This window comes from Cetorhinus maximus, chromosome 3, assembly GCF_964194155.1.
Source record: "Cetorhinus maximus chromosome 3, sCetMax3.hap1.1, whole genome shotgun sequence".
In the NCBI taxonomy this organism is placed as follows: Eukaryota; Metazoa; Chordata; class Chondrichthyes; order Lamniformes; family Cetorhinidae; genus Cetorhinus; species Cetorhinus maximus.
The window spans coordinates 54,530,820-54,552,943 of NC_135881.1; the positions used below are offsets into that span (position 1 = coordinate 54,530,820).

A 22,124-nucleotide genomic window follows, 5' to 3' on the forward strand; every position below is an offset into this window, starting at 1 on the left:
TTATCCGATGTAGTAATCCACTTTTTAGATTCCGTGGTGTGTGGCTCTCTTTGTGTGGAAGGATGGTTCTTGACTCTAAATTGCAAAGGTTAAATCTTGCAAACGACAGATGGACTGCCATTCACCTTACTTTGAGCAAGAGGATATGAAGTGAAAGGTCCAGCTGTTCAAATGATTTCTAGAAAGATTTTTGGACAAAGCATGAAAATGAACATGGTGCAGAGTGCTTTGATGAGCGATTGTTGAATCATTGCCATTTATTATATAATTTAACATAGCATATTCAATTGTAATAAAATTGGCATTGTGTGCTAATTAATTGAAATTCTAGAACAACCAAAACTGTCAAACTTCAATCATTTAAAATTGTTACATATTGTGGTCAGTGGGCCAGGAAACAGGAGAAGCACCAGGGCCCCATGATTTCTCTCCCTGCCCCTGCTGCAACACCCCTCATCCCATGGACCCCCTCCCACTATCACATGGGTCCCTCGCCAATCATGGGCCTCGGGTGGGTTTCGTACCGGCAGCGGCCATCACCTCCCCGGTGGCGTTGCTGAGCAATGAAAAGCTGATTGGCCAGCAACTCTCAGTGGGTGAGACTTCTACCTCTGCGGTCCTTGATCACGCTGCTGGGCTGTTGTGCCTGATTTACTCTTAATTCGGCAGGCCTTCCCGAAAAGAAGCATTGGGTAGCTCTCGCCAAGCCTTCAGCCTGCAGGCAAGACCCCCCGTCACCTCCATTAAGTACCACCCATCGTGTTTCGAATTCACCCATGAATACAGATATCTCCTCGGCATTCAGAATTTCTCAAACTGATGTTCTTTCTGCACCCTGAGATCCACACTCAACACCATTTGCCATCACAAGTATACACTTGACTTTTTTTCTTCAGCAGCACTGATTCATTCTTTCTCAAAGCTGTCCTGGTGCACAGTTTCATCAAATCCTTTGTCTCATCTGACCCTTTGACAAAATCATTTTCTCTTCCTTTCAGATGTGAAGGATTGCAAGCTTCAACAATTCATGGGTAGTCACGCCCCTCCAGATCGTTCTTCCCCTTCACTTCCCTCTGATCACATTCCTTCTGTAGCATAAGGGTCTAGCACATATAGAAATAATGCGGGGCTGAGTACAGTACCACCCACAGAGTGATGTAAGAGAACACATGACCCACAGCTAGGGGTCAGTGTAGTGTTGGACAGAGCCGTGTATAGAAGCAAGCATGGAGGCAGCTCCCAGTTGTACCTATGTATATCATTTCTAGTAGTTAATAAATACTTACTGTTGAACTACCTAAGACTACAAATATCCTAATAAGACCTACCGAACTATGTGCAGCACCTTAAAACACGGTGGCAGCGAATGGAACAACTCAAAATCTCGCAGAGACTGTAGAAGAAAATTAAAATCCTGGAAAACTGAAGGAAAAATCAAAGAAGCATTCTGACCTGACGTAAAGCTCAAGGAGCAAGGTCGCAAAAGGATATTGCCAGAGAATAGCTCCAAAGAAGGGCTTAGAAATTGAAGGCAAAAATTAAATTCCTCATTGCAGCAGGACAGATTAACAAGGAGCAGGAGTAGCCATTCAGCCCCTCAAGCCTGCTCCGCCATTTAATAAGATCATGGCTGATCTGATAGTAACCCGAAATCTGCATCCCGCCTACCCCGATAACCTATCACCCCCTTGTTTACCCAGAATCTATCCACCTCTGCCTTAAAAGTATTCGAAGACTCTGTTTCTACCGCCATTTCAGGAAGAGAGTTCCAAAGACTTACAAACATCTCTGAGTGAAAAAATTTTACCTCATCTCTGTTTTAAATGGGCGACCTGTTATTTTTAAACAGTGACCCCTAGTTCTAGATTCTTCCACAAAAGGAAACATTCTATCCATATCCACCTTGTCAGGAGACTCCATTGAATCCCATGGAAGTCCAGCTTCAATACCCAGAGTGCACAGAGCTAGCAGACCCAGCAGGAGGGAGCTAAAAATTTAAAATTCTTGGACAACACAAGTCCTGAAAAAAGTTAAATACTGCAAGCGGTCAGAAATTGTTGTTTAAATCACAGTCCAAGAAACCTGATTCTTGAGTCGACGCCTGAACACGTGGCAGCCGAGCTCACTCCGAACAAAGAAAAAAATTAATTAAAAATTAATCCCGACTGTGTAGGCAGCTTAAAAACCCGGGCAAAAGCCAGGATTCAATGTTTCCAAGACCCGAGAACATTACGCTAAAGCAGGGAAGACTCAAACCAGTCAATCCGGGCAGCCGTAGTTGAAAAAGTTTAAACAGTGAGATTGAGGAGCCTGGCAAAACCACAAGCACAGGAAAACCCTTTGTTTGTGATGAAGCGTACAGCAGCGTTGTCTTAGATTTTCAAAAATCTCTTAAAGCTGAACATGCAATTTAAAAATTTTACCATGGATCAGAAATCCACTCTTCCAGATCAATTTTGGGGACAAAATTAGGGACCCTGGAGAAAGAGATTCCTTAGATACATGAATTGCTTCAGGTCTGGATAAAAAGACAGAAGCTGAACAGGTTAACACACTGCTTTATTCGGTAGGCCTGATAGGCAATGATATAATAGCTAGACAATTAATCAACGAATCATCTGAAAAATTTGATGAAGTTTTAAAATCATTTGACGCTTATTTTAATATCAGAAGTAACAAAAACCTTGAAAGGGCTAAATTTAATAAACGTGACCATCAGCCAGGAGAACCTGTTGACTCCTTCATTAATGAGCTATACAGAATGCTGAAGGCTGTGATTATGGTGAACTGAAATCTGAGCTAATCAGGGAAAGAATAGTCGTAGGAGTTGGGGACAATGATTTCTCAGACATGCTTCAAGCAAAGGAAGAATAAAGCCATCCAGATTGTCAGGCAATCTAAAATCTGTTTGCAGCGCTGATCCATATTATGGGGAGAAAGCAAACGGTGATACAAAGTAAATCCCACTGTCCAGTTAGTGAAACAGCACAGAGACAGGGACACTCCAGGCCACCCCAGAAGGAAAAACATTTTGGACCAGTACCCTTATTTCCTAGTTCTTACTGGTGTTCCATTTTAAAGTATACAAGCCCAGTTCAGACCAGTATTCTTATTTCCCAGTTTTTACTGTTTCTTCGTTCCGGGAAAGAAAGCAATATCCTAACTGACCAGTAGAGCAACCATGTCAGTGCTCCATGGGACCATGTCATCTGCTGCCATCTCTTAAGATAACAGCATGTTTTCCCTTCCACCATCCTCTCTACAGGCCCCTGGCTAGTGCCACACAGCCAAATGCTGAGATGCTACAGGCTGCAGTCAGGTCTCAAGTGCCCTCAATGAAAGCCAGCAGCTTTCCACCTCTCAAGCTGTAACTACTGGAGTTACAACCCTGTAGGAGCACTAGAATAGGCAAATAAACACACAAAACAGGCACTAAGGGTCTTTCTTAACTATTGCGGTTAATTGTTATTAAAATCTGAAGTGATTTGTTCAAGTAAAGTATTTGTTGTGCCTTTTTAGCAGCAGAACCTCCGTCTGATTGAAATCTTGGGTGAGGTGGTCTTTTAGCCAGCACAAGGGAATTCCTTGTCTAGTCATTGCTTTTGCCCTGGCCTTGGATCTATTGAGCAGTCCACATGCTGGGAGAAACAATACACAAAGATCACCTGGTTGAGAAGTGTGGGGCTCATTTTGAGGGAGAGTGGTGTCCATCCTGGGTCCCTCAAACATTTCCTTTAATTACCTAATTTTGTAAGGGTGCTAATCTGTCACAAATTTTAATATTCTGTCCCATGTTTATACCCTTTCCACCATACCAGTCACCTGAGGTGAAGCTATAGCGCCATGATAACTACCAGGAGAGATCACATTAGAGAATCTTGCCCTGAGCTCCGACAATTCCCAGCAGGTGGATTCCAGAACATACACTGCAATTGTGGACTTGCAGTGTTTGGGCCCCATGTGTTTATTTTTTTGCCTGTAGTTATTTTATCTGGCCTGATTTGTCCAGCTTGGCAAAGGGGCCCAAAGCATCCACAGGGCTAGGACAAAAATGCATTTCCTGAGGACATTCAATCAATTTTCTGCATCTTTATACTTCTTTCAACTGCTTCTAATTCATAATTCATGTGTTGCTTTCAAGGATCTTGATCAGAGTTCCTTTGGGATAATGAATGCCTACAAATCTATCTTAATTACCAGCATTAACCTTTTTTATGTTATTGTGACACAGTGAGCTACATCAGTGGACCATTCACCAATAAGCATCCCTCGTTGATGTCAGTTGTGTTAAGTACAACTCATAATGACTTGCAGTAAGTGCTACAGCTGTACAGGGCCTTTAGTGGAACCACATCTGGGATACTGTGTTCAGTTTTGGTCTCCTTACTTAAGAAAGGATATAATTGCATTAGAAGCAGTTCAGAGAAGGTTCACTTGACTGATTAATGAAATGAGAGGTTAACCAATGGGGAAAGGTTGAACAGGTTGGGAGTATTGGAGTTTAGAAGAATGAAAAGTGATTTTATTGAAACATGTAAGATTCTGAGGGGACTTGACAGGGTGGATGCTGAAAGGATGTCTCCCCTTGTGGGGAGTCTAGAATTAGGGGATACAGTTTAAAAATTAGGGGGTTCCTATTTAAGACTGAAATGAGGAGAATTCTTTTTCTCTCAGAGGGTCATTAGTCTGGAATTCTCTTCCCCAGAGAGCAGTAGAGGCTGGTTCATTGAATATATTCAAGGCTGAGTTAGATAGATTTTTGATCAATAGGGTTACGGAGGGGGCGGGGGCAGCAGGCAGGAAGTTGTGTTCAGGCCACAATCAGATCAGCCATGATCTTATTGAATGGCAGACAGGCTTGATGGACCAAATGGCCTGCTCTAACTCTTGTGTTCTTGTTCTTCTGAGCTGATGACATTCATTTCTCCTACATTGCAGGAATGGTTGAAATAATGTTTGTAAATAATTTTACTTGCCAAGTTCCATTCCCTAGAATAGTATTTCCCAAAAGCACACAATCATAAATAAGTATCATGAAATTGTGTTACAGTACTTTATCCAAATAAGACAAGGAAGACAAAACCGTTCAAAAGCGGATGCTGAAAACCTGAAATAAAAGCAGCAAATGCTGGATATACTCAGCAGGTCTGGCAGCATCTGGGGTGAGAGAAACAGAGTTAACGTTTCAGGTCGTGACCTGTTACCAGAACCTGTCACTGTAAAACCAAGTTTTAAAAAAACCTAGGAGCTTTGTTCTGTGGATTCTCAGCCATTGGGAGCTGGTTGGCATTTTCCCAGCTAAAGGTAGTTACAAATAACAGAGGCAGGAGGACTAGAGTTAACAGAGAGTGAAAACATATTTGTTCATTTGGGAAAACTGGTAATCGGATCACTATGTTGAAAGGACAATGTACTAATTCACTATGCCACACTACCTACTGGAGTTTCAGGATATTGATACTTGTCTGATTAAATTTTAGGATCAGTCAACTACTGTGCTTCTTTAAATGTTTCCCTTACCTTTAGAGTTCCCATTTCTTTTGAACCATAAGTATAGTACCAGAATCGCAGGTGACAGACTCCAACACTTGCCGGAAATGGATGGGTGGTGGCTACTCTTGCAATGTCACCTTCACGCTGAGCTGCAGAATTAATGTACAGCAACATTCCCCCAATCCCTTCAAAAGAAACAAATAGCATTACGTATTTATTGAATTTCTCAGCATCAGTAGAGCTGGCAAGCAACAATTGGCAGATCACGAGCAGCACAAATTTATATTGTCCTGTTTGCTTGCATGCAAATATTATACAATAAGTCTCCTTCACGTTCATATCAACAGTAAAAAGACATCACTCACATCACCCTCATAAAAACATTAATCTATGCCTAGCACTGTGAGCTAGGGAACTCACTGAAAAGAATAATTATCCACTTCATCAGGAAAGCAGGAATTGACATATGAATTCCCATATTAATGAAAATCGTACAGATTAATGAATTTTCCCTGTCTTGTGGAACATAGAGCAGGTGTGTTTAGGATGTTGAAGGAAAGAAAGCCATAGTGTTTTCTTTGCAACATGTTGGAGGAACTTCATTTGCACAATGTGAAACAAAATCATTTTTGTGCCTAAATATCTTTGTCTGAATTTTTTCCTTCTTCCCCAGTTTCCCTAGTTTAATGTTTTGTTCAGGGGTAATATAGCTCGGGGGAGTCAATTGGCCATTGCCCTCCAATTAACCAGTGTCCCACGGCAGAATTGTTGCTTTCTATGTCTCTAGAGTTACATGTGAAACTTGATGATTGTGGTGTTTTGTCTATACAGCACAGAAGCAGGCCATTTGGCCCAACTGGACTCTGCCGATATTTATGTCCAACACGAGCCTTTTTCTACTCTAATTCATCCCGTTCCATCAGCATATTTTATTCCTTTCTCCCTCATGTGCTTATCCAGCTTCCCCTTAAAGGCATTTATGTTATTTGCCTCAACTACTCAATATGGTGCCAAGGTCCATATTCTAACCACGCTCTGGGTAAAGAAGATGCCTCTCAATGCCCTCTTTTGAGGTTGCGTTCCCCTGACAACAAGTTAGTAACGCTGCTCCAGTTTCTCGTTAACTAATTAACATCTTCACTGTAAATAGCATCACCTCTGAGGCATCCCATCTGGCCAATTGAATCAAGTGCTTGACCATGACCTCCAGGGAGATCCTGATGTCTGTGTGGCTGTTGCTGCCCGGGGAGTTAGCCAGGCACACCATGTTGCAAGGTACAAAGAACGTGACCAAGCACATCAGCTCTAAGAAAGAAAATGTGATTTCTTTATGGAAATATCAATAGAACAAAGACTGTCTACAATCACCCATAAAATTGTGTACAATAGTCAGTTGTAAGTAGCTTGAAAGTTCTCTAAACACCTTCACAAAAAATTGTGAAGTTCATAGGTTTTTTTCAAAACAGTTTCATCTTGCTCTTTGGGTTATCCTGAGATTTACTATCCTCACAGTCCTTCTAAATCAATCTCCTAATTGCTGAAAACTCAATTCTATTTCTTCCAATTGGATTCACCATAAACCATGACTTCTGACTGTTCCCTTTCCACTGCAACATCATATGCATTGTTAAAATGAACAAAAATAATGCAAATTGAAGTTAAAATACAATAAAAATGAATGTGAAAATTTCAGTTCCTGTGCCTCAATGACTGCTACTAACCTAACGGTTGTACTCTCCTGGCCTTTATCTCCAGTGGTCCCAAGCTACAGGGTTTCATGTTATTTATCATTGTCTTTCTAGGGTCTGCCTTGTTACAGCTGTGCATTGCCAAGCAAAGCTATGCCTTTCAATAGTAATATTGTGTAACGTGCAACACAACAATTATTTTGTCAATTTGCTCCAGGCTATTGTGTAGCAACAGGTGTTGGAAAATGTCTTTAGCTGGCCAAAGGTCTGCTCTGTTTACATTTTTACTCCATGAATATACACTTTTATTTGTTTTTTTTTCTTGTAAGAGAAACACATGAGATCCTAATTGTACAAAGTAGACACATCCCTACAAAAATAAGAGTGGTACTGCCAAACCTAGACCTCCCTGGTTGTCTAGAGGAATACAGGGGAAGATCAAACAGAAAAAGAAAGTGTACGATAGGCACAAAGAACTAAGCACTGCTGACAGCCTAGACGAATATAGGAAATGCAGGGACAAAGTAAAAAAGGAAATAAGAAATCCAAAGAGAGGGCATGAAGAAAGATTAGCAAGTAAAGTTAAATATAACCTAAAGATGTTTTACCAATACATTAATGCTAAAAGGTTAGTTAAGGAAAAAGTGGGACCTATCAGAGATGAAGATGGAAACTTGTGTGTAGATGCAGAGGCTGTGGGAAGGGTTTTGAATGAATATTTTGTCTCCGTGTTTACAAAGGAAAGGGAGGATGTAGATATAGTAGTCCAGGAGGAACACTGCGAGATATTGGACAGAATAGTCATAAAGAGAGAGGAAGTACTCGAAGGGTTGAAATCTTTGAAAGTTGATAAGTCACCAGGGCCAGATAGATTGTTTCCGAAGCTGCTGAAGGAAGTCAGGGAGGAGATAGCAGATGCTCTGAGGATGATTTTCCAATCTTCACTAGATACAGGGGAGGTACCGGAGGACTGGAGAAAAGTCAAACGTAGTTCCATTGTTTAAAAAGGGATCCAAGGAAATGCCAAACAATTATAGGCCAGTTAGTCTTACATCGGTGGTGAGCAAATTAGTAGAATCAATCCTGAGGGATAGGATTAACTGTCATATGGAATGGCATGGACTAGTCAGGGATGGTCTGCATGGATTTGTTAAAGGAGGATCTTGCCTCACAAATTTGATTGAATTATTTGAGGAAGTGACAAGAGTTGATGAAGGTAGTGCAGTGGATGTTGTGTACATGGATTTTAGCAAGGCATTTGACAAAGTCTCACATGGCAAATTGGTCAGGAAAGTAAAAACCCATGGGATTCAGGGTAATGTGGCAAACTGGATAAAAGGCTGGCTTTGTAACAGAAAACAAAGGGTAATGGTCGATTGATGCCCTTGCGAATGGAAAGTTGTCTCAAGTGGTGTTCCACAGGGCTCGGTGTTGGGACCCTTGTTGTTTGTGTTATATATTAACGATTTGGACGTGAACATGGGGGGCACGATTGGGAAATTTGCAGATGACACAAAGATTGGCCGAGTAGTGGATAGTGTAGAGGATAGCCATAATCCCCAAAACGATATAGATGCGTTGGTGGAGTGGACAGTAAAGTGGCAGATGGATTTTAACATAGAGAAGAGTGAGGTCATGCATTTAGGGAGGTCAAACAGTTACAGGGATTACAAAATAAATGGGAATAAATGGGAATAAGAGGGGTAGATGAAGTGAGAGATCTTGGCGTACAAGTGCACAGGTCCCTGAAGGTAGCAGTTCAAGTAGACAAGGTTGTAAAGAAGGCATATGGAATACTATCCTTCATTGGCAGAGGTATAGAATATAAAAATAAGGATATAATGTTGGAATTGTATAAAACACTGGTGAGGCCACAGCTGGAGTATTGTGTGCAGTTCTGGTCACCACATTGCAGGAAGGACGTAATAGCTCTGGAGAGAGTGCAGAGGAGGTTTACAAGAATGCTGCCAGGGTTAGAAAAGTGTAGCTACGAGGAGAGATTGGATAGGTTGGGGTTATTTTCCTTAGAACAAAGAAGGCTGAGAGGTGACTTGATTGAGGTGTACAAAATTATGAGGGGAATAGATGGAGTGGACAAGATAAAATTGTTTCCCTTGACCGAGAATTCTAGAACCAGGGGACATAGATTCAAGATAAGTGGCAGAAGGTGTAGGGGGGACATGAGGAAGAACTTTTTTACGCAGAGGGTAGTGGGTGTCTGGAATTTGCTGCCCAAGTTGGTGGTAGAGGCAGAAACTTTAAACTCTTTTATAAAGTACCTGGATCTGCACCTAAAGTGCTGTAAGCTGCAGGGCTATGGGCCGGGTCCAGGACGGTGGGATTAGAAAGGGCACCTGGGTGTCTTCGGGCTGGCATAGACAAGATGGGCTGAATGGCCTCCTTCTGTGCTGTAACTTTTCTATGGTTCTATGGAGAGTTCAGCAAATGGGTTATTGAGCAAGGGTCGAAGAGAATATTCTTGGTCTTGTGACATTATGAGTCATTGCTTAACCTTGAACCTTCAAATAATCATGCCAGAAATGAAAGCATCACGACTGCTTTCAGGATAGTGGTCATTCCTGGATATAAAGTTGTATCTGTCAAATGGATCTCTTTTCTGTTCATGAAGGCTATTGGATGGAGGTAGGGGTCTATTTGCTTGCATGCATGACATCAATAATGTTTGCAATTTAGGGAAACCTGCCATATCAGTGCTATCTTGTTCTAAGGGTAAAATAAGGGAAGAGTTTACACTGCAGGCATCTTACATCATGCCAGTTAGGGCTTGGGTGGTGGTATTCTCCTCTTTCAGTTATGCTAAATACCTGAACACAAATACTAGGCTGAGATGCCAGTGAGAAAAGGTTGCATTGTTGGAGATATTATCTTTCAAACCATGATTCTGTCTGCCTGTGCAGGTGGAAATAAAATATTCTATGGTTCAATGGTGTTGTTTATCACCTGTCCTCTTCAACGTCTATGCTGAAGCAACGATTAAAGAAGCTTCTGAAGACACAGAATCTGGCGTTAAGATTGGATGGGAAATGATAACATCAGTTTGATTTGCAGGTGACAAAGCACATGTAGCAAGCACGGAAGATGGATTACAAGATATACTAGTAACAGCTGGCATGAACATGGAATGAAAATGAACATTGACAAAACAAAAGTGCTGCAAATCGCAAAATCACTAAGATATATTCATATATTCATAGACGTAAAATAACTAGAACAGGTGCAAGAGTTCAAGTAATTAGAAAGCATAATGTCTGCAAATGGAATGCATATCAAATAAATAAGAATACGGATAGCAATGGGAAAGGCTGTTTTTAGTAAGAAGAGACAGTTGCTAACCAGAAAGCTGAATAAACAACTCAAGAAGCGACTTGTGAAGAGCTTGATTTGGAGTGTGGTTCTGTATGGGTGTGAGACTTGGACCTTATGGAAAGAGGACAGCAACTTGCTAAATAGCTTTGAAACTTGGGTTTGGAGGAGAATGGAAAGGATCTGCTGGACAGAAAAACTAACAAATAATGAAATGCTGAGGAGAGTGAATGAACAAAGACATTTGCTGAACGTAATTAAAACAAAGTCTGGGCAGGGTACATTTCAAGAGATGCTATGGCAGGAAGATTTCAAGGAAAAAGAGGGGGAGGAAGGAAGAGAATATCAATGTTGGATGGTTTGAAAATTGAAGGAAGTTATTGGCAAATTTAAAGAATGGCATAGGATGGAGAGATATGGAAAGTTTATTGTGAGTTAAGCATTTGATAGAAAGCACTTTAGGACATCCTGGAGACATGAAAGGTGCTCTAAAGATGCAAGTTGTTTCTCTCTATCACCTATTTTATGCAGCAATGTAATCCTGATTGGATCTTTTTTTTGTATATATCCCATACTGAAAGGATTCATTATGCATAGAAATTTAAGAAACTTGATAGTTCCTAACAGAGTTTTGTCTATAGTTTTAGTTCAGAAATGGCATAATTTCATGACTGCTTCCCTAAGTAAAGCATAGGCAAAGAAGACAAATGTTATTATCAATGTCTAGGAAGTCACACCTTCACCTGTAGACACTGGTGATTAGGTATGGGCAGGTATGGATAGCCTGACTCACTTGTAATTGCATTTCCCTTTCATCTCAATGCCTGAACCTCTCTTCTGTTTGCCAAAATAAGTCAATAGATATCCGGATACAGTTGCAGCAACTGAAATTGCTGCCACAGACAGAGAATATGTCTCCCAATCTAAAACATAACCTGGGAAATTCAAAATTTAGGCTTGACTAAACTTAGCTAAACTAGAAGCCCATACAATAGAAAATGCTCAAGAAATCTGATTACAAATTGAACATTGCCGGAAAATGAATTGTGAAGGTATTAGCAGCTATCGCATTTCTCCAGTAACTGTTTAAAACAGACTTTCAATGACTTCAGTGCAAACTCAGCAAATAAACTCTGAAAATGTTGACATTAGGTTCTGTACATAAATTAGAATTATTATTTGACATCTTGATGAGACCATTACGTGAAATGTGCAGCCGCCTATTTACTACAAGTACGATTTGACTGCAAGCGGCAGCAGAGCAGCACTATGAGCGAGAGCACAGCGAGACCAGACAGGAGGATAAAAGAGCAGCAGCACCATGAATGAAAGGACAGTAAAAGCAGATAAGAGGATAAAAGAGTGGTAGCACCATGAGTGAGAGGACAGTAAGAGCAGATAAGAGGATAAAAGAGCGGCAGCACCATGAGTGAGAGGACAGTAAAAGCAGATAAGAGGATAAAAGAGTGGCAGCACCATGAGTGAGAGGACAGTAAAAGCAGATAAGAGGATAAAAGAGTGGCAGCACCATGAGTGAGAGGACAGCGAGACCAGACAAGAGGATAAGGGAGCATTGTGGGGGTTGGATGGTGGAGGAGAGGGGGGTTCAAAGCCAACTGACCAGTTGATTAGTAGGTGAATATTTCTTTGTCTGCCTAGAAACTAGCGCATTTGTTCAAATTAGGTGCTGGGAAATTTAAAAACTTCAATCGGGATAAGTATAAAATTAATTAATTTTTTTATTCATTCACGGGATGTGGGCTTCGTTGACTGGGCCAGCATTTTTTGCCCATCCCTAGTTGCCCTTGAGAAGGTGGTGGTGAGCTGCCTTCTTGAATCGCTGCAGTCCATGCGGTGTACATATACCCACATTGCTGTTAGTGAGGGAGTTCCAGGATTTTGACCAGCGACAGTGGAGGAACAGTGGTATATTTCCAAGTCAGGATGGTGAGTGACTTGGAGGGGAACTTCCAGGTGGTGGTGTTCCCAACTATCTAAAATTGTGAACTAATAAGAGGAAAGAACAGGTCTAGAGGCAAGAGTTAAAATTAATATTCTAAAGAAGGTATTGAAAAGCTTATAAAAGAGGGTATAAAGGGATTATTGTTTAGACCCTGGATGGGCAACTGAGACCTGTTAATTATGATTCTTGTGTGACTTCTTGGGTTGGATTTTATGGCCCCTCCACCAGCCATGTTTTTTGCGGGGACAACACGTTAAGTATGCCGAATGTTACGATTGGTGTGGGCAGCCGGGCGAGAGTGGGAGGCCTTTTTTTATGCAAACTGCTTAAAAGGTGGGAAGGACAGGAGGGATATGTCCTTTGGGGGAAATGCTCTGTGTGCATCAGGGCAACCCACCCCAAAAATGTTAGCTCCTTATTCCTCCCCACGTCCTTTGCTCCCCCCGCCCCCGTCCCAGGCTCCCCATTGCATCGCGGTTCAATATCCCTGATTCACCTCACTCTGGGATCCATGTCCTCGTCATCCCAGAGCTTTCTTGCATCCCAGCTGCGCCCACTATAGGGGTCTGGCGCTGCTGGAACTGCTAGAGCTGTCGGCCAATCAGAATGGCTGGCAGCCTTTTGCGTGTAGGGCTTCCTCCCACTGAGGGGCAGAAGTCCCACTCTCACCTCGTGCATGCCGCCCGCAGCAGGTTATTGTTGCTGGGCGGCCTTGTTGAGCTTTGGTCAGAGAGGCACCCAGAAGGAAGAAACAGTTCGGGCCTGTACTCTGATTTCCCAGTTTTACTGGAGTTCCATTTTAAGGTATACAAGACTAGCTCGGACCCAGTATTCTTATTTCCCAGTTTTTACTGTTTTTTCCTGCAGCAACTTTCTTTCTGGTGGTGAGGGGGTTGGGGCTGTGGGGGCGGGGTGGGGGGAGGCGGAGAGAGGTGGACGTAAGCAATACCACCCCTCCACCCCCCCTGTAAAATTTAGGCCCATGTATCTTGGGAGACCATGTATGTAGGAAGTATTTTTAGCTGCTTCAGCTCGAGCTCAAGGTTTCTGGGCTTGAGCGGCAGCTAGAGTCACTGTGGAGCATCAGGGAGGATGCATTTTTCCTCGATCATAGGTTCCAGGATGTAGTCATCGGATAGGCAGTAAGAGTCCAAGGTAGTAGATGGGTGGCCATCAGGAAGAGTAGGAAGAGGCAGGAAGTGTTGTAGTCTCCAGGTGTGTGTCACTCCCAAACCAGTACTCAGCATTGGAGACTGCTGGGATTGGCAATACATTGAAGGATTGCTGTTCAGGCTGTGGCATCAATGGTACAGTAAAGAGTAGATGCAGCCAAAATAGGGGATTCCATGGTCAGGGGGACAGACAGCAATTCTGTAATTGTCATTGTGAGTCCCCATAGTGTGTTGCCTCTCTGCTGCCAGAATAAAGGACATAACGGAGAGGGTGCACAGTCTGCAGGGGGATGGGAGTGAGCCAATAGTAGTACATATCAGTATGCCAACAACAGAGAGGGCAGAGATTGAGGTCCTACAGTCAGACTTTCAAGAGCTAGGGAGGAAGTTAAAAAGTAGGACCTTGACGGTAGTAATCTCTGGATTACTCACAGTGCTGTGCATCAGGTAGAATAGAAATAGAAAGATAGGATAAATGGCTTGATGTATAGTGTAGGAGGGAGGGCATCAGGAGCACCTATTCAAATGGGACAGGCTGCACCTCAACGGGACTAGAATCACGCACCTCATGGGTATGTTCACTAATGTAAATGGGGAAGGTTTAAAATAAATTGGCAGGGGGATGGGCACCAGCAGTAGAAATAGAAAAGAAGAATAAGGTGCATAAAGTGTGTGTTTGACAGTACTAGAGAAGGGTATAGTTCCATATTAGATAGGAGTAGACTAAGAAGGACTACAAGGAATACAAAGACCGGTTTACAATGGGTCTATGTAAATGCACAAAATGTGGTGAATCAGGGACAAAGAGGGTGATATATGCTTAGAAGTACAGGGTAAGACTAGAATATTTGAGCACTTTTTATTGGTGTTTACTAAGGAAGAGGATGCTGACAAAATTTCTGTAGAAGTGGAGATGGTACAGGTAATGCATATAGTGAAAATTGTGAGGGAGGAGGTACTGGAAAGGCTGACTATGTTTCTAGTGGAAAGCCACCTGGTCTGGATGGCTTGCATCCCAGGTTGCTAAAGGAAGTGGTGGTGGAAATAATGGAAGGGCTTGCCTTAATCTTTCAATCTTCCCTGGATATGGCAGAGGTGCCAGAGGATTGGAGGATAACAGATGTGACAGGAATGGTGTAAGGACACTCCTCGTAACTACAACCCAGTTAGTTTGACATCAGTGGTGGGTAAGGTTTTAGAAACAATAATCAGGGGAAAAAAAATCAACAAGCACTTGCAGAGGTTTGAGTTAATTAAGGTGAGCCAGCACAAATCTGTAAAAGGCAGATCAGGCTTAACCAATCTAAGTGAATTTTTTGAACAAGTAACAGCAAAAGTTGATGAAGGGAATTCAATAAATGTTATTTATATGGATTATAAGAAAACATTTGACAAAGTATCACATTAAAGGTTGTTAACAAAATAATGGCTCATGAAATAGGAGGGTCAGTGTCAGTTTGGATAAAACATTGGCTTAAGGACAGAAACTGCATGTCGTGGTAAATGGTTATTTTTCAGACTGGAGGGTGGTAGACCATGCTGTTCCCCAAGGCTCAGTGCTAGGACCACCGTTTTTTTTAAAATAATTTAGATATTGGAACAGAGTAGAATTTCAAAATCTTCCAATGATACCAACTAAGAGGAGTGGCAAACAGTGAGGATGGTACAAATTGGGTGCAGTAGGACACAGATAGGCCAGCAGAATGGGCAGACAGTGGCAGATGGAATTTAATTCAGAGGTGATGCATTTTGGCAGAAGGGATCGAGAAAGGCAATATTGATTTAATGACACTGTTCTAAAGAGTGTGCAGGGCAGAGGGACCTGGAGATGCATATGCTTAGATCTTTGAAGGTAGCAGGACAAATTGAGAGAGTGGTCAGCAAAGTATATGGGATCCTAGGCTTCCTAAATAGAGGCATTGTGTACAAATGCAGGGAAGTTATGCTGAACATTTATAAAGCTCTGGTTAGGCCACAACCAGAGTATTGCAACCAGTTCTGACTACCACACTTTTGGAAAGATGTGAGTATCCTTGAGAGGGTGCAGAAGAGATTTACCAGAATGGTTCCAGGGATGAGGGATTTTAGCTACAAGATTAGTTTTGAGAATCTGAAGTTGTCTTTGGAGCAAAGGAGGTTGAGGGGAGATTTGATAGAGATTATGACAGGTTTGGAATAAGGTAGACAAGGAAAAACTGTTCCCATTAGCTGATGGTACAAGGCCACAGATTTAAGATTTTGAGCAAGAGATGCAGGGGATTTATGAGTTAGAACTTTTTACGCAGCGAGTGGTAGTGACCTGCAACTAATTGCTCACAAGGGTGGTGGAGGCCACAGGGATATAGCGTGGGAATGGGACTGACTGGTTTGCTCTACAAAGAGCCGGCATGGACTCGATGGGCCAAATGGCCTCCTTCTATGCAGCAAATGACACTATGGGCCAGATTTTCCTGGTCCTGAAGGAATGGGAAAGGAGGGGGGGTCTGAGAATAAAATGTCCACCAAGCCTCCATTTTTAACCTCACTCATTTTCCCAAGGGCAGGGGGAAGGAGCAGGCCTTGGCACAGGCCTGCTCCTATTAAGGAACTAATTTATATCGATGCATTCTGATTAAGAGCCCATCTCCAGTAAGTTTTGCTAAAATTTTCAGCGAGGTGGAGACCGCAGCAACTGCCTGGTGTCAGACCAGCTGCAGCTGCTGGTGGTGACATGTCATGGAGGTGGGAAGCGGTTTAAAAGGGAGGTAAAAATGGTTTTTAAAATTAAAAGAACACATGAACATACAAATTAGGAGCAGGAGCAGGCCACTCAGCCCCTCGAGCCTGTTCCGCCCTTCAATAAGATCATGGCTGATCCTCCAGCCCCTGATAATCTTTCACCTCCTTGTTTATCAAGGATCCATCTCTCTCTGCTTTAAAGATATTTGAAGACTCTGCTTCCACTGACTTTTGAGGAAGAGAGTTCCAAAGACTCGCTACCCTCTGAGAGAAAAAAATTCTCCTCACCTCCGTCTTCTCACCTCTTACAAAGTTCCAATACAGGTCAGGGGAGGAGCCATAATTAATAACTTTGCCAGTTCAGGGGGTTGTCAGCTTCCTGGCATTGGCTTGTATTGTGTGGGTATTGGGGCAGTGGACACAGCTGTTTGGGCTCCACCTGAGCACCAGGAAGAGTGCAGATGGAGATGGGTGCTTCATCCTCAGAATTCCAGGCCTTTGGAGATGAGGAGCAGCAGCCTGCACAAGAAGGGCAGAGCACTGGGCATCGGGAGGCCAGAGGAGAGAGATAAAGACCACGAAGGAGAAGGAGATGCTACCGTGTGCATAGGATCTATGGGCAGAGGTGAGGGCACCTATAGATGGCTGTGGATCAGTGCCAAGGGAGACTGTGACTCTCTAGACAAATGGTCACAGACATCTGTGTCCTCCCCAGCTGGGGGTCTTGGCGGCATCTCACAGGTGGCTGCACACTGGTGTATCACCCAGGTGCTAGATGCTCTCTTTACTGTTGCTGCACAATACATCGGGATCACAGTTGATGGGGCATCGTGGACCTCAAAGGGCACTGGGCTCGGTGCTGGGTGTGGTCAGGTGGTGCCTGCTGCCACACACTCAGGCAGAGGAAGATGATGCTGAAGACGGAAGTGCCCCTGCTGCATGGCAAGGTGGCCTCCTCCTGCCACACTCTGGGAAGAGGACTTACTCCCTTTCCCTCACGGGCGCTAGGCCTCCGGCTCCACTGGGCCATCTCCCTGTAATGCAATGGTAGGCTCTGGCACACACTCTCTGCCTTAGGACAAGCAGCAGCCTCCATGATGGCTGCTGTGGGTATCTGAAACCTGTCACCATTCTTGTCCTCACTAGCAGTAATTGGACAGGAAACCCGTCTTCATCCCAAATGAGGGCTATCCCCAAAAACTGAAGCTCAGTCAGGTTCCCATCAGAGGCGGGGTTTCTGACACACAAAAATACTCCTGTATCCTCTTTCCAGAGGAAAGTCCAACCCCATGACTCTAGGAGTCTTCAAGTGAAATGAAAAACAATAGCCAGAGGCCTGGTTGCCATTTGTCCAGCCATCATGGTGAAATGCTGGAATTGGCTCTTTAAAATGTTGGTCAGTGCACTTATCATGAAGAAGGAAGCCAAAGCTCAGCCTTGGAGTAAGTAACAACCACCCTGAATTTAGCAATAGTTGAACAGCATTACCAATTGTACTGGGTAGGAGAGGTAAACATAAAATGCTTGGACATTGACTCGTTTTCATTTTAAACCAAAGTTAATTGCAGAAAATTATACATGTGTTAAAATGGATTACTCTTTATTTTCTAGTGAATAATGCCTTACAAATACTTTATTCTCTCAGAACTACAACAACAACTGGTATTTATACAGCGCATTTAATGTAATAAAATGTCTCAAGGCCCTTCACAGAGGCATTATAAAATGAATTATGACACCCAGGCACATAAGGAGATATTCGGACAGATGACCAAAGCTTGGTTGTAGAGGTAGGTTTTAAGCAGTGTTTTAAAGGAGGAAATGAGGTAGAGAGATGGAGTAGTTTGCGGAGGGAATTCCAGAGCTTAGGGCCTAGGCAGCTGAAGGCAGGGTCACCATTGGTGGAGCAATTAAAATCAGGGATGCTCAAGGGATTGGAATTAAGGGAACGCAGATGCCTCAGTGTTGTAGGACTGGGGGAAATTACAGAGATGGGAAGAGGTGAGGCGAGGGGAGGGAGGGATTTGAAAACAAGAATGAGAATTTTAAAATTGAAGCATTGTTGGGAGCCAATGTAGGTTAGCGAATGCAGGGGTGATGGGTGAATGGCATTTAATGTGAGTTAGGACATGGACAGTAGACCTTTGGATGACCTCAAGTTTACAGAGGGTAGAAAGTGAGGGATCGTCCAAGAATGCAATAGAATAGTCAAGGCTAGAGGTAATGAAGGCATGAATGGAGGTTTCAGCAGCTGAAGAGCTGAGGCAGGGCAGAGATGAGTGATGTGAAAATAGGCAGTCCTCATAACAGTGCAGGTTATAAAGTACAGTTCGCTCTGAGCTGCTGCTTCGTGATCAATGAAGCATATGGACTTACCGGGTGTGTGATCAGTTACCGGACCAGTTCCTGCAGTGCTGCTTTTGCTTCCTATAGTCCAGTCAAAATCATCATCATTCTTTTGCATTAAACTACAGTTAGTGAACCAAGAGCTTCCAATTGGACCATCAAAGCTGCAGCTTCCTGGAATATTAATGAACTGTGCTGAAGAAACAAAACAAAAACTCATTGTAATAAATTGCATTGAGAAATTGACGCCAGTCCATTTACTTGTGTACAAGAAGCCAACCATTACAACAACACTAGCTGCCAGCTTTCTGTGTAAGGTATCATTGCAAATTTCCTTGGAGTGGTTCTTCCAATCGACCACTGTCACCTCAGCGGAGGATTAGCAAAAAGCTAGGGTACATGCACAAATCCGGTTTCCAGCTGAGTTACAGCGACTGATCGGGAGATTCCCCGGGCGGATTCTTGGCATACATTTTGTGAGAGTGAAGTCAAGCAGCTGATAATTACCTCGTTTCAAATGAAGAATTGAAGGGGACCAAATCACCCAAACCTCTTTAGACAGGCATGATCAAGGCAAAGAAAAGCAAAGCAAGATTCTGCCAGACTCCCTGTTGTCCACACTTCGCATTCATATGGAATAGGTCATATATAGTAATTTTACAAAATCTCCAAATAACAGCAAACTATTTTACCGGGTGATGGAGTATGAGAGAGGTTGACAGCATTCAATTTAGCAGCTGGCATAGAAAAGGTAATAAATGCTGGCCTTGCCAGTGATGCTCACGTCTCATGAATGAGAAAAATGGAGATAGATTTTGAAATGAAAATGTAAACAAATCTACACTGGAGCAGAAAATACGGAATATAGGTCTAGTAAGGGCATCTTAATTAGCAAACATAGAAAAGAAAAAGAAGTTGGATATTATTTAATTTTTTTAATTAAGAAATTTGGATGGAAGCCAAAGACAAACTTGCATTTGTTAACTCCAGTCCCCTTGGCAACATCTTATGAAATTATTTCACCAAATGCATCAGTGCAACCTGGTTTTCCTAATATCTGTAGCTTGCTACAATGTAAACTGCAATGTGTATACGATCACATTGGACTGGGACGGCTTGTCACCTCATAGAGTCGGAGACAAAATAAATCAAGAGGCTGTGGTTGCAAAGTAATGGTACTTTATAGGTGTGCTACCATCCATCCGATTTTTCAATATTTGCGGTGCCAGGTGAACCAGCACAAGCATCTTCACGTATGGGGCAGAATTTCCCTGGTCCCGGGGTGGTAGGTTTGGAGGCAAGGAAGCCGGGGAAATAGTGATGAGCGGCATATTATGTGTCAAAGGTTTAAAAAAAAAATTCAAAGCTAAAGGGAAAAGGCCATTTCAATATGTCAGTTATTCTTGGCACTAAGTTATAAACAGGAACAGGTAAACAGCAAGGGAACTAGCCATTTGGATCTCTCCTCTTCTTGATGTAACAGTAATGTAAATGAGTCATTTCCAATAAATGTACACATGGATTCAATTAGACTAATCGTCACTCAGAAGGTAAATTGGTGCATGAGTGAAATATCATATCCTTTTGCACCAAGGCTATGACCTGGTAGAGGAATATATTAAATTATATCACATATCTGATTAAGTCAAAGGGGAAATCTTTTTTAATAGAAACAGTCAAAATGCTCCTATTTTAATAATTTAAGTACATGAGAAGTGGTTTCATCAAAGTTAGAAGCTTCCATCAATAATATCTGAATACGTAATTGATCCTAGTGCATGAAAATTGAAACTGTCTTTACATATTTTTCACATCAATGTCATATGCACATGTTCAGATGTTGAGTCAATGGAGCGTATAAGGTTGAAAAATGGTCTGAAAATCAAAATTGAAAATTTATAGCCATGAGTACAAACTTCAAATGCAAAACAGTAGTAACAATTTATTACACAGATACCTTTTCTTCAAAGTGTGGCTGGTTTATTTAGGAGAGTTTTGACATTATGGTTTAGAATTCACATTACCGAATAACAAGAAGACACAGTGAAGAGCAAATTAGGAAGGATATCAGTCATCTGTGTCCAAAAATAATTTATAGCTATGCATCATGTTTTCTTGTTTGACTAACTATTAGGTTATATTGAAAATTAAATGGCAATTAAATTAATTGTTTGAATAGTAAGTCTACTTACAGCAGTGAAATTCATCTGATCCATCTTCACAGTCTGATTTGTAGTCACAGACCAGATCTGACTGAACACACTTGCCATTTTGACAGACATAATCAGTGGCAGCCGGGCAAAAGCCCGATAAACTCACATCTGAAATATTGCAAATAAACACAGTCAAATCAAGATTCACCAAGTATATTACCAAGTCCTAACGACCCTCATTTAAAGGTGTTTAGTCTTAAGGATAATGCTTCTGGAAAGCCACAAGGGGACAGAATTTCCTTCAGAGTTATGTTGATGGAGTGAGACATTGGCTGAGGAGTTGGCCCCATTTTAGGATTTCCTACCAGAAGCAACAGCAGATATCCAACTCATCTATCCAAGCACGAGTGGATGTGTTGTAGCAAGATGCAAAATACTAGTATATGTCACATGACATATTTGCTATTATTTGCGTCACAGTGTTCCTGTACACAGGTAGAGTGGTGCTTTAAATTCTAAACTCCAGGTTGTGCAGTCATCCACAGGACAATCAACACACTCCCCCTTCACCAAGTTAAACAGCTGCAGTCTCCCAAGGACCGCAGCCTATGTTTCCCCTTCTCCTCTGACTGCCCTATAGAATCCCAATGAAAATAGTCAAATGAAGCTGACTCTAAAAATCAGTGCCCCGGCCAGATGAGATCCCACCCTATCAAAATCACACTTTCATAGAGGCTGAGGAGGAAATCACACCTTTTATCTTGGAAGTAAACAGATAGATGCAAGATGCAATGATTAGCTGTATATTAACTCTACTGTATCTTCAGTTGTGCCTGCCGCTGCAAATTAATGTTTGCTTTTTACTTTTAATAAAAGCCAAGATAAACAATTTATTAAAGATTTATGCTGCAGGAGCTACAAAATGTGAATTTAATCCCTGGTGTTACGATGTCTGATAGCCACGGAAGGTGCATTCATAGCACAGATGAATAGGTTGATTATCAGACTAAAGATCCTTTCAATTATGGCTATGGTAAGTGAGAGAGACTCCTGATTAGAGGTACTTGATGTGGAGTGGCTCCCTCAAGCTATAGCTTCAGGCTAGCTAACTGTTCCAGGGGAAAAAATGAGCTACGGAAACAGACAGAAGCATATACTTCATCTGCCCTAGGTGTGGGTAGAGAATCCAGAGAGGGAGAGAGAGAGAGAGTTATGATCTTGGTAGAGACCAGTAACTTAAAAAAATATAGAAATCCAAAATCCCAGT

General features: G+C 42.3%; 1 protein-coding gene across 1 annotated transcript in view; it reads right to left on the reverse strand.

The window, feature by feature from the left end:
• The window catches only part of malrd1 (MAM and LDL receptor class A domain containing 1), a 314,776-nt gene that overhangs the window by 80,185 nt on the left and 212,467 nt on the right, over positions 1-22,124 (reverse strand). The window contains exons 19-21 of the mRNA XM_078535594.1: positions 20,897-21,025; positions 18,735-18,899; positions 5,521-5,678 (exon numbers count right to left, since the gene is read on the reverse strand). Coding sequence (XP_078391720.1) covers positions 5,521-5,678; positions 18,735-18,899; positions 20,897-21,025 — 452 coding nt within the window. The remainder of the gene's footprint in view (positions 1-5,520; positions 5,679-18,734; positions 18,900-20,896; positions 21,026-22,124) is intronic.